At 34.4% G+C, this 12,635-nt stretch overlaps 1 protein-coding gene across 2 annotated transcripts in view; it reads left to right on the plus strand.

The window, feature by feature from the left end:
• The window catches only part of LOC127862531 (laminin subunit alpha-2-like), a 36,280-nt gene that overhangs the window by 5,891 nt on the left and 17,754 nt on the right, over positions 1–12,635 (plus strand). The window contains exons 7-12 of one of the 2 annotated variants that reach the window (XM_052401695.1): positions 342–483; positions 3,382–3,502; positions 3,842–3,988; positions 4,634–4,773; positions 5,108–5,296; positions 8,085–8,219. In XM_052401695.1, coding sequence (XP_052257655.1) covers positions 342–483; positions 3,382–3,502; positions 3,842–3,988; positions 4,634–4,773; positions 5,108–5,296; positions 8,085–8,219 — 874 coding nt within the window. The remainder of the gene's footprint in view (positions 1–341; positions 484–3,381; positions 3,503–3,841; positions 3,989–4,633; positions 4,774–5,107; positions 5,297–8,084; positions 8,220–12,635) is intronic. The other variant, XM_052401694.1, reaches the window with a different exon arrangement.

Raw genomic sequence — 12,635 nt, forward strand, 5'->3', positions numbered from 1 at the left:
AAATTTGTTTAACCGTTTCACATATATAATCAGCTTTAAGATTTTGCTAAGCTAGTTTCTTAGGAATGGCATAAGGATTTCATTAAAACTTAAAACATGTATTCACCATATTAATATGACCCCAAAGGCCAAGTTTGGTAACTCTTGATTGAAATTTTTCAAAATACAGGGCCTTTTTATGTAAAAAAAATGTATGTGTACAAAATATGTAGGAACCGTTTTTCTGTAAGCTATTTTCTCAGAAATGGCTTGACGGATATCACTCAAACTTATATTGTGGATTGTTTCGTTTAGAGCCACAAGGTATGAAGTATGATTCAACAGTATGTTTTTGTTTACAGCTGTGCTGGAGGTCTCCAAAGTTGAGAGTCTGATCACCCAGGGTAACCCAGGCGACCATTTACTGAATGTCTCCATGAATGACCTCTTCTTTGGAGGAATTCCACCTTCCGTTAATTTGGATATTTACAGAAAAGGATCTGGGTAAATTTGTCTTTGATTATGAACCTTTTGCATGGGCTTATGGTGAAAAACATTTCATTTTCAATTATTTAGCAAACATTGTTGGAGCATTTACTTGACAGTTTGACCTTACTTACTTCCTTCCTTCCGTCACACTTTTGTTACAGTTTCTCATAGTGTCTTCAATATTTTACCCATCTCTTACATTATCTAGACGATAACAATATTCTTGCGGAAGGGCAAAACGGATTCAGAAGCGGCCTCTCATGCGAGGATCACGTGTTCACATTAGACAGTATTGTAAGGGACAATAACTCTGTAATCGCTGCATTTATAGACCTGCGCAAATGTTTTGATTTTATCGACCGAGAAATGCTTATGTATAAACTTTTGCTAAACGGATTTGACGGAAAACTTTATAACTCTATAAAAAGTATATATAGCCAAACAGTATTGTGCGTGCAGGTTAATGGTCGTTTAACAGAGTGGTTCCAGTGTTACAAGGGCGTGAAACAGGGAGACAACTTATCGGCGACGCTATTCTCTGTCTTCGTCAATGGCCTAGTAGCGGAAATCAACAACCTTGACCTCGGGGTCATGATCAATGAAACTTCAGTATCCATGTTACTATACGCCGATGATATAGTCCTTATCGCCAACTCGGAGGCCGATCTTAAGATTATGCTTAACCAAATGCATGACTGGTGTAAACTATGGAGGGTACTCATCAATACAGAAAAATCTAAAGTCGTGCATTTTAGAAAGGGGCGCACACAACGAATTTAAAACTGGATTAAATGTGCTTGAAATTGTAGACAAATATAAGTATCTGGGCGTAGTAATGCACGAAAAGCGTGATTATAGTTTTCATTGTGAAATGCTTGCAAAAAGTGCCGGGAGAGCTCTCGGATCTATTATAAATAAAATGCATAATATGAAGCAAGCTGGATTTAAAACCTATGAAAAGTTATACAATTCGTGTGTGATACCTATATCGGATTACTGTGCATCCATTTGAGGATTTAAACACTTTCAATCAGCAGACAATGTTCACCACCGGGCAATACGGTACTTTTTAGATGTACATAGATTTACGCCTATATTAGCGCTACTGGGTGAAATTGGATGGTTACCGAGCACTTACCGTAGATGGCTTGCAATGATCAGGTTTTGGAACAGACTTGTAAAACTTGACGTAAATAGATTAACCAAACGAGCATTTGATAGGGACAACAGTTCATCAAATAACAATAACTGGTGCAGTGATTTTAAAACAGTAGTGGCTAGTCTTAACCTTACGGATTATTATAACCTTAAACGTCCCATTCCAATGGATTTAGCTAAAGAAAACATGACTCAGTTTTTCTCAATAATTTGGTCTAGAGAATATGAACATGTTTCAAAGTTAAGAACATATAGAACCTTCAAAACTGACTTTGTTTGTGAAGAATACCTTACACTGAACTTAAAAAGAAATGAACGCGCTTTATTTGCACAATTCAGAACCGGAATTCTGCCACTTAGGGTCGAGACCGGAAGGTATGTGGTTATGTGATCTCTGAAGAATATACTACATGTCAATCAAATAAAGATAAATTAATTGTGTTGGTTAAGTGTCATCCTAGAAAATGTGCGAAATTTGTTGTTAATGCGTTTTATATCAGAAGCAGTATGTTATATTTGTAAAAAATATCTGTTGTATGCAGTTGTGTCATTTTAAACTTTAAAATAATATAATATTGTAAATGAACTCTTAAGTACCATCTACGTATTACATATTTTTTAGAAATATGCCTTCTTAATTGGATAATTTAGTACTACTGAAATTATTCTTATATAGATCTAACTTGGATAAACCTATAATTTCTAATTTATTCATTGAACTCAGAATGTTGCTCAAATATTTTGTTGTCTGTTTGTATAATAATGATCACGTTATATGTTACACTGCCGTTAAGGTGACTTATGCCTATTAGGCCGGATGTTCTTTTATGCATTGTATATATGTCTGTCAACACCTTGTACGTAAACACATGTCACTATAATAAAAGATTATCTTATCTTATTTGACATGTAGGTACCTTGCATGGATCTCTACCTTTTGATGAGGTTTGAGGTCACTGGGGTCAAGGTCACCGAGGCTAATAATAGATTTTCTCAAGGTCAAACTTTGGTTACAGTTTCTCATAGCGCCTTCAATATTTGACCGATCTCTTATATATTTGGCATGTAGGTACCTTGCATGGTCCTCTACCTTTTGATGAGGTTTGAGGTCACTGGGGTCATTCCGGACACTGATAGGATATTTATTCTGGGGGACTTCAACAAGGTAGTCCTAAATGGTCAGAAGTTTTCTACATTTCGAAACCTGATTCCAAGTCTAACATGTAAGACAGGCAGTGTTTTAGACATGCTATTTTACAACAGACAGGATCAAGTCATGACTCATATTCAGCCAATCTACTTTAGTGACCATAGTGTTATTTGGGTTGGAGTTCAATTTTAAATAAACGGTGAATGTTTACTATTATTGTCATCAATTATTATAAATACTTGTTTACTTTATAATGACCACAAGGGGAGTTTCCATCGTTTTCAGCGATACTTCTTGTTGTTTGTATGTCACATTCAAGCTTTTAGGCATCTTTATCAATGAAGGACATCAATCTAAATGTGGTTGTTTCAACCTTTTCAAGTCTTACCATGGCTAAAGCTGTTTAAAGTGCAGAATCTGGGGCAGCGATCTAAATCTAATTTTAACTCGCTTTAGAAAATACACAATTATCTGCCACTAATGTATATTTGGGTCTATATTGATGCTTAAAGCCCAGCATGTGGTCAATCTCTTAAATTCTGTTTAACTAATATTAAGTTACCTAAGTCTGTTTTCAATGATTAATATGCAGTATTAATTTGTAGACACCATGTGAGTGGGGACAGTTTTCTGGGCTGCATGCGAAGTCTACAATTGTCAAGTAACGCTGTCAACCTGTGGGATGGCAAATCTACAATAGGAGTCTTGGAGGGATGCAAAGAGAGTGTAAGTGTGCATTCTTTTCTCTTTTGTATCTATACCCACATCCAATATTGTGCATAAAGCTCCTTCAGTAAGTTACTTTACATGATCAATGTTTTTTAAATGCACTATTGAAATGTTATAATAAAAAATTGATTGAATAAGTTTTCATGCACACAGATTTTATTGAGATATTTACACTTATACCGAATGTAACCATTTGTTTCTTACTTGAGTTTAGTTTTTATCGTTACTTTTGTTTGTTTATGGTTGCAATAAACTCACCTGTTTTTAGGGTCTGCATTCCATTGGTTTCTATGTTATTCTGGAGTGTGCAGTCCATTGGTTTCTATATTTTTCTAGGGTCTGCGGTCCATTGGTTTCTATGGTAGCGGATTTGCAGAGTACCAGGGAGTGAGCATGATCTCCTCTGAGTCTGATCTCTCCATCTCCTTCTCTACCACCGAGCCTGATGGGCTGCTGCTACTGGCCAAGAATGTCAATGGAGATGTGAGTAGTTACCAGTTGCAGAAGGAACCATGTGAGCTGCGTTCTGTGAAAATGGGGTTTAATGCATGTGTTATGCAGTCCACACAGATTAATCAGGGAAGACACTTTCAGCTTGTATGGAATAATTTGTTCAAAGAAAGTCTACTCTTAGGAAAAGTTTACTTAGCACCAGTAAAGGCGGAAAATGTTGTCCCTGATTAGCATGCATGCATTACACATGCATTAAACCCTGTTTTCCCAGAGCGAGACATATTTGTTGGTTACTGATTGAGATGAGAGAGGTAGCTGTTAAGTGTGAGCAACTAAAAATTGATACCATAAAGTGTCAAGTCTCTAAATGCTTGCAAGTTGATTTATCATTTAAAGTATTGAATAAATATTTAAATTTAAAGACTAAACTACTTTATACAGAAGTCCATGTAGTTATGTTGCTACTAATAACCATATCATTATGGCCAGTCATAATCTTATTTCAGGCTTTAAAACCATTTAATCATTTTTTTAAAGTTGCAAAAAAATATTCACAGAAGAAATTTGAACCAATGAAATAATGTTGTTTTTTTATGTCATCAAATAAAACAGAAGTGGATAGACTGCATACCAGGTTTTTTGCTTATTGTTTGATATTTTCTGTTTTATTTCCAGAGTTATTACTCACTGGTCTTGAAGGATGGGTTAGTGTATGGGAAATTCAGTGGAGGTAGAAACCCTATCTCAATAAACTCCAAGGAGCGATACAATGACGGGAAGGTTCATACTGTGGCAGTCAGGAAATTGGATAGAAAGTGAGATTGCAGAACTTTACTATAAATGTTTCTATTAATCATTTAAAAGACTGTTTTGATGCATATTATTTAATACAAGTTAGTTTCATTTGTATATAACATCAGATAGAAGGTAAGTTTGCTTCCATGTGGCTATTAAGGATGGGTTGTTGTTGCACAAAAGGGAACAAATAAGGTTCTTCAGCCATTTGATTTACAAATGAAACGATTCGATTTTATCTTGCTTAAGGGATGACAGTTCAGAATAAAACGGAATTTCAATATTTTGCTTCTGAATGTAGCCAGCATGTTCATTCACAAGCTTACATCATAATTATTACACTACTACTTTCAGGATAGAAATTTATGTGGATGACAAGGTGGTTGCCACAGGCAATTTGGACAGACAATTGCGGGACATAGCAGTGAGGGAAGATGGCGGGCTGTACCTAGGCGGTGTCCCAGAGGGCCTGAACGTGGACGATCAAGCTGAGACCAGCAAGTCCCTTGATGGATGCCTAAGCGATGTGGTCATTAATAGAGGGTAGGCCAATTGGTTGTACAAATGTTTGCTAAATTTGCAGTTTGTGTACTCAATTGTATAATGAGTAAAGGTCTGTAATTGATAATGTTAATACATTTCTATGGCAAGTTTTAAATATATTAATACTATTTAATATTGAAGCAATTCAGTCTGCAAAACTAACTTTTTTGTCTTCATAGCCAATGTGGCTATGAAACTTTGGAAATCTCATAGCCAGCAGAACTCTTTCATAGCCAGAAAAAAATTGAAACAATTTACAGTGACATTATCATAAAAGGATGACAACGGTCGTTATATATAGATTGCAAAATGTCGGAGCTTTCAGTTTAAACATTGTTGACCTTAGCAGAACAATAAAAGTGTAATTCTCGGCAGCAAGTGTTTACCAGTAAAAACACAAAGCCGGTGATCACGGGTCGCGATCTTAATCATATGAATGATGAATACCGTTACGTTTATTTCGTAATTTCAAAGCTATTAATAACACACATTCAACCATTTTACTTAATTTATAAAATCGCTTGCACTGTAATTGCATTTATTAGCGTAGACTGTAAGTTCAATTTACCAAAAGTATTACAACATTTTAAATACGTGAGCCGGACTGTACACTCTCTATAACATCTAAGGGAGATCACTAATGATAGAACATTAAGGGAAGTAACCAAGCGGTTTCACTGTACGAATTTACACCTGAGATGCATAAATTGATTATTTATTGGTTTATGTTCTAAGATTTTTTTTCATCGCAATTCAGGCGATCTATATTCAATTTTCTATCGCCAGAGCCGAGATTTCATCGCATTGGCGATCAGACGAGGAGTTATTTTTTCAGACTGGCAATTCATTAAAATAAAAAACTAAATGAAAATAAATTCACAACTTGATAACTTTATACTAATGAAACAACTTTTTGCTCTTGGTGTTAATTTTTATACCCCCACAAACGAAGTTTAGGCGGGTAAATAGGAGTGAGCTTGTATGTCTGTCGGTCCGTATTAAGTGTCTGCTCTCTAATTCATCCGATCTTCACCAATCTTGGTCAGATGTTGTATCTAGATGATGTCTTTGAACATGGGTCATGGCAGGCAAAAAACTAGGTCACTGGGTCACTAAGTGCGTTTTTAACATTGAGCATGGTGTCCGCTCTCTAATTCAAGTAGTTCTCATCCAAACTTCACCAAACGTGGTCAGAAATTGTATTAAGATGATGTCTAGGGCAAGTTTGAACATGTGAACATGTGTCATGGCAGGCAAAAAACTAGGTCACTGGGTCACTTAGTGCGTTTTAAACATTGAGCATGGTGTCTGCTATTTAATTCAAGTAGTTTTCATCCGATCTTCACCACACTTGGTCAGAAGTTGCAACTAGATAATGTTTATGTCAAGTTTCAACATGGGCCATGCCGGGTCAAAAAACTAGGTCATGGGGTCACGTTTAAAAGTGCGTTTTAAGCATCGAGCATTGTTCTGTGTCAATGTGGCATGTGGGGGCATTCGTCACGTCTGTGACAAAGCTCTAGTTTTAATTTGAAGAAGTTGCATAACGTTTAAAATATCTTCATGCTTCTGTCAAGCTTTGCACTAACCTTATTTAAAATAAAAAAGCCAAAGACTAATACTTAATTATTAGGGATGGCAAATAACATAATTGATATTCGCATTTTTTTATTTTTCAAATGTAATTGCCCAAATAAATAATGACCTGCGAGCCGCTTACTAATAAGCAGCAGAAATCATTTGGGATTACATGCTTGATGTGACGTTCTTCGTGTCAAACTGATAACGTGACCCGTATCAGCGTTGATTGCGCAATGCAATATCCACACTCTAAGAAAGGCCCCGAACTGTTGTTTGTCAATGGGGTGCCAATTAACAGCTTCAATTGACTGGCGAATAATAATTAAGTTTATGTGATAACAGTATGAAAAGCCATTAAAATGTGTGAATTACTCAAATTGCGCAATGCAATATACACACTCTAAGAAAGGACCCAAACTGTCGAAATAAACGAAAATAAGACACACATAAAAAATTATTGCAGCAACATGAAGTTGAATATATTTATAGGGTCTAACAACTGTGTCAGTTTTGTGATGTACTTTGCATGACATATTGATATGTTTCTAATTATAAACGTTCAATATATCGTTATTTTAAAATTTCAAATAAAAATAAAATTCTATGACGTGATGTTTTTCCTTATATTTGTTCTTGAATGTTTGATGTACTTTGCATGCCTTATTGATATGTTTCTTTATATTAACGTTCATGCTATCGTTACTTTTAAAATTTCAGATAAAAATAAAATTCTATGGCATGATGTTTTTCCTTCAATTTATTCCCGATTACAGGATCGGTCATAGTATTAGCCAACAGCGATACAATTATTCGATGGCAACATTAATAAACAGCCTTGTATTAGGCAAGCGGATTTAACTTACAAAACAATGGAACAAGTTTCACTCTTTTCTGATATATTTCGGCTAAATAGACTTTTTCAGAGTTTGTTTTTACAATTAAGCTACATTTGTCTTTCTATTTCTCAACACAACAATTGTATATTCAATTGTATTTCTGTGTCAATTTACATTAATATCCCTACTGGATATGAAACTGAGCAATAGAAGTTTAATCAATCCAGCCGTTTAATGCGAATATTTGAATATTCAATTGAATGGATCTGTGAATATTCGAATACCAATATAGGTATTTGATGCCATCCGTACTAATTATCCCTAGTAGCCACTGCATGCCAGTTGTACGCAAGACTATTGTATCCTTCTAGCATTCTGAACATCAACCAGCCAAAGAAATATGACCGGGCGGACATTGGCCGTTGTAAGCTCATGGAAATGCAGCACGACAGAATGTTGGTAGATCCTGAACCACCATTAGCAAGTGATGCACCAAGCAATATCAGGTAGGTTACCATGGAAACCAAGAGAAAGACTTCACAGGAAATAGTTTCTGTCCATGATTAAGTTCCAATTGATTGTGTATTTGTAATGCCCAATCGAGTTAAAGGGAATAAGCATTGCATTGTCCATCCATATATATGAATGTCTGTATTTCCATAAATCCAGGAGCTTATGTTTGTTATGACCTGGTGGATCAAGCTAAAACGTTTGCATTCAAATGACACCAAGGTGTTGAGGATCAAAATGAAAGGAATTTGACTTCCACAACTTTTAAGCAAAAAGTATTACCCTCTGTTATTTCCACTATAGAATATATACCGGTAGTGGCCTGAAGCTTGTGTTTTTAATTTCTCTTTGTTATTAGTTAAATCACACTCAATCAAACTTTCTCTCTTAATTAACCCTTTATGTGTAGATGATCTTAAAGAAGAGAATTAGGCCATTACTCTTTGTTTTCCAAAATAAAAGACTGACCCCCAAAAAATGTTTTTAACTCCTCATAATCAACTGGCGGAATCATACTCAATCAACTTTCATAGTTTAATTACTCTCATGTGAAGGTGACTTTAAAAGAAAGGAGTTTTGACTGAAACCACAGGAAATGCAGTGGCTTTGTCCAAAAATAAGTTGTGGGGGCATCAGTTTCTGTGGCACATTTCTAGTTCTTTTGTATTTTGCTTTCTGACTTTTACTTACCAATACAGACACTTTGAGGTTGTGGTGTCACAGTGGATTTGGTTAAGGCCTAGCGATTAGGAGGTCCGGGCTTGATCCCCATTGATGAAACGTTCTCAAGATCTTCTCTTAGGACGCACAGTAAACTGAATCTAAATTAGCCTAAAGCTTTTGAAAGATGAAGCTTAAATATATTGGTGTGAACAAAGCTTAATAAGGGTCTTTTGTCCCCTTATTTGGGTAATCACATCAATATTGAAAAAAAAACTGAAAATATTCTTGGATTTACAAGTTTACATGTATATTTGTTTTAATAAGTTACAAAAACAACTTAATTATTTCAGGTTTCAACTCAGTAAGTTACTATAATGCGTAAACTATTATACTGATACAAATCTGTTTGCAGCCCCTCCCAGCCTCCTGCTGCCAATGTGTACTCATTTGATGGAACAGGATACGCAGTGACAGACAAGAACAGATTTCTCTCCCCTCTCATTGCCAATATTATTCTAGACTTTAAGACTTACTGGGATAATGCTTCCCTCTTCTTTGTGGGCAATCCTCAAACAGTATGTTATTTTAGTAATGTTTGTTCATCTGAACGAGAAATATTTTGGACAATTTATACAGTGATGCAGAAATTACTTGTAAACAGATTTGTTTAGTATTCATACATGACTAGAGATGTGCATATTATTCATACTAGCATACAGATATAAATTAATTATGCTTCTGTACATGAAACTGAGATTTAAAGCTTTGGTCACATCCAGAATTTCATGATATAACTTTTCTTATGTTTTAAACTTCAAATTCAAAATGAAGGAATACAATCCATAACACAATTATAATTGTACATTTTGTTTATTATTCCTATTGAAAATCATTACTTAACCCTTTCCCACTCAGAAGCAAAGTAAAAATGGCTATATACAGAATAAAACAAGAACAGCCTGCAAATAACTTGCAGTCTGTTCAGGTTTTATTCTGTTTGCTGCTTATCAGTATCTAAGGGTTGGAAATGAAGTCTTTACAATTTGAATCTAGTAAGAAAGATCTTTACTTAAATCTAACATTCTTAGGGCCTACGAATGCGTCAAAATACGTATCTAAGTGGTGAAGGGTTAATTTGTTCTGAATTCTCACCAATTCATTTTTCATTCCAGTCTGAATTCATGGCAATAGAGCTGGAGAATGGCTTTGTGGTATTCAAGTACTACCTGGGCCAGGGGTCCTATGGGCGTATCCAGTCTGAGATGAAGTACAACCGCAACCAATGGGTGTCAGTGGCCGCTGCACGCAGTGGTCTCCTTGGTAGAGATATGTGTAATAAGGCCTTACCTCTGTCTGCTTTGCTGCTTAGTGACGTGTTGTGTGCTCCTTGTGTTGTCGTAGTGATGTAGAATGCTTGCATGTGTCTGACTGAAATATGTGTAGGAGTATGGGTGAAAGTGTTTTTTTTATGTAATGAAGCAATTAAAGATGTTTAAGTTAAAATAACATTAGTAAATATTTAACTTGTTTTTAAACTTTTATTTTTCCCATTCTCTGTTATAATTTAACTGAATGTTTCACATATTTGTTAAGAATGAATCTCATAATGTTCAGCTGTTTCTTTGATTAGTTACAATTATGTTACAAACATACTTTGTAACCTTAAAGTACATACATTTCTGATTCATATAAGTAATTACGGTGTGTATACATAATGTCAACATTCAGTAAAATATTTGTTCAATGTTTGGCTAAATTTCTGGTTCTGAGATGCATGTAGTTTCTTGTTTTAGTTCTCTCTGCTTTTTCTGTTGCAGTTTCATACAATATCATTTGCTAGAAGATATAAATTGTATAAAGTATTATGCTATATAAAGTATTGCAATTTTTGTACCAACAGTTATTTTTAAACAATATTGTCAATTGCTCAATTGGTGTTGCCAAAGTGAGATAACTTTTTAATTTAATTTCATAAAAAAGTGTTTTCAAGTTACACATAATAGTGTTGTTATATTAGTATTCTTTAAACTGTCTATATAGAAGTACAAGACAATATTTGTGTGTGTGTGTGTGTGTGTGTGTATGTATATGTATATATATATATATTTATATTTATATATCACACTATTTGTTGCATGTTTTGCCTTTGTGTATGATCAATGTTAAGTTGCTAACAAACTAATTAATTAATGTTGAGGTTAATTTTACTAATATACAAGTTTTCCACCTGTTTGAAATAAGCCATTGCAGAGGTGTTAGCCATCTGAAATGATTGTTCTGGTTTTGAATGAAGTTAAATCTAGTTTACCTATGTACCGTTTGGTTGTGTGTTTGTCTTGTGAGTAAGATGCTTGTGGTAGAGATATGCAACTAATATTTCTTGCTTCCTAACCAAATTTTATTATTATTCCATCCATTAACATTGCATCGTTGGGATGGAACTGTTATTAATTAAATTGTATTTATATGGTATTCTTTAGGTTCAACACAATAAACAATACTTAAACAAAGAATCTCATCATGTCTTTTCAAAACAAAACATGATGTGAACATTCCCAAGATAAAAAATATTTTATTAATTTGAAGTCCAGTCCATATTGCTGCTTATTCTCTCGATAGAAATTATGTTAGATGTAAAACTGTTTACAGCGCTTTTTTTTCTTGATTTGGGGAACGGGCCTCGCCTTCCATTTTGGGGGAAAAAATGAACAAAATTGAAAGAGGGAAAGACATTGCCCAAAGTATGAAGTAAGTTTCGAATGGAGGGAAAATTGCATTATTTGTCAGAAATTTTCTGAGGGTAATGGGCCTATCTCTTGAGGGAAGGGACTTATATAAGGTCTTTGCTAAAGAAGGGAAAAAACTATGCTTATAATTACAATCAATGTTCTTTGGTGGTGTTATTTTTATTCATTGACTGTTGCAAAAGTAGCTTTCATATTTGTTCTCAATAATAAATGATAATTATTAAAAATGTTACACATTATATATGAGCGTTTATTTTCCTACTAATATCAATCATGTTTTACACACAGTCACAGTAGATTAGCCAATAGAAAGCAAGCAAGCAGTTTTTTTTATGAACTCACTGGTTTAGAATGACGGTAGAAAAGGTTTTGGTGTTGTAGTATGATCACATAAAGCAACGACTGGAAAACATATTTTTTATATTCAACATTGAATATAACACTGTATGTCATTGTCTTGTTGGACTGAATTCCATTATTCATTTTGTATATTCAGCAGTGTTTAGATAAAGCTAGGTTCAAGTTTCTTGTTAAGTAAATTTCTCATTAATGTCAAGAGGGATTTAATTCAAACTAAGAATGTATTCACCATATTTAAATGACCCCATGGACCAAGTATAGTTACTATAGTTTTGCAATTGTAAATTTGTTTGGCCGTTTCACATATATAATCAGCTTTAAGATTTTGCTAAGCTAGTTTCTTAGGAATGGCATAAGGATTTCATTAAAACTTAAAACATGTATTCACCATATTAATATGACCCCAAAGGCCAAGTTTGGTAACTCTTGATTGAAATTTTTCAAAATACAGGGCCTTTTTATGTAAAAAAAATGTATGTGTACAAAATATGTAGGAACCGTTTTTCTGTAAGCTATTTTCTCAGAAATGGCTTGACGGATATCACTCAAACTTATATTGTGGATTTTTTCGTTTAGAGCCACAAGGTATGAAGTATGATTCAACAGTATGTTTTTGTTTACAGCTGTGCTGAAGGTCTCCAA

Source organism: Dreissena polymorpha, chromosome 16, assembly GCF_020536995.1.
Source record: "Dreissena polymorpha isolate Duluth1 chromosome 16, UMN_Dpol_1.0, whole genome shotgun sequence".
NCBI classification, from domain to species: domain Eukaryota; kingdom Metazoa; phylum Mollusca; class Bivalvia; order Myida; family Dreissenidae; genus Dreissena; species Dreissena polymorpha.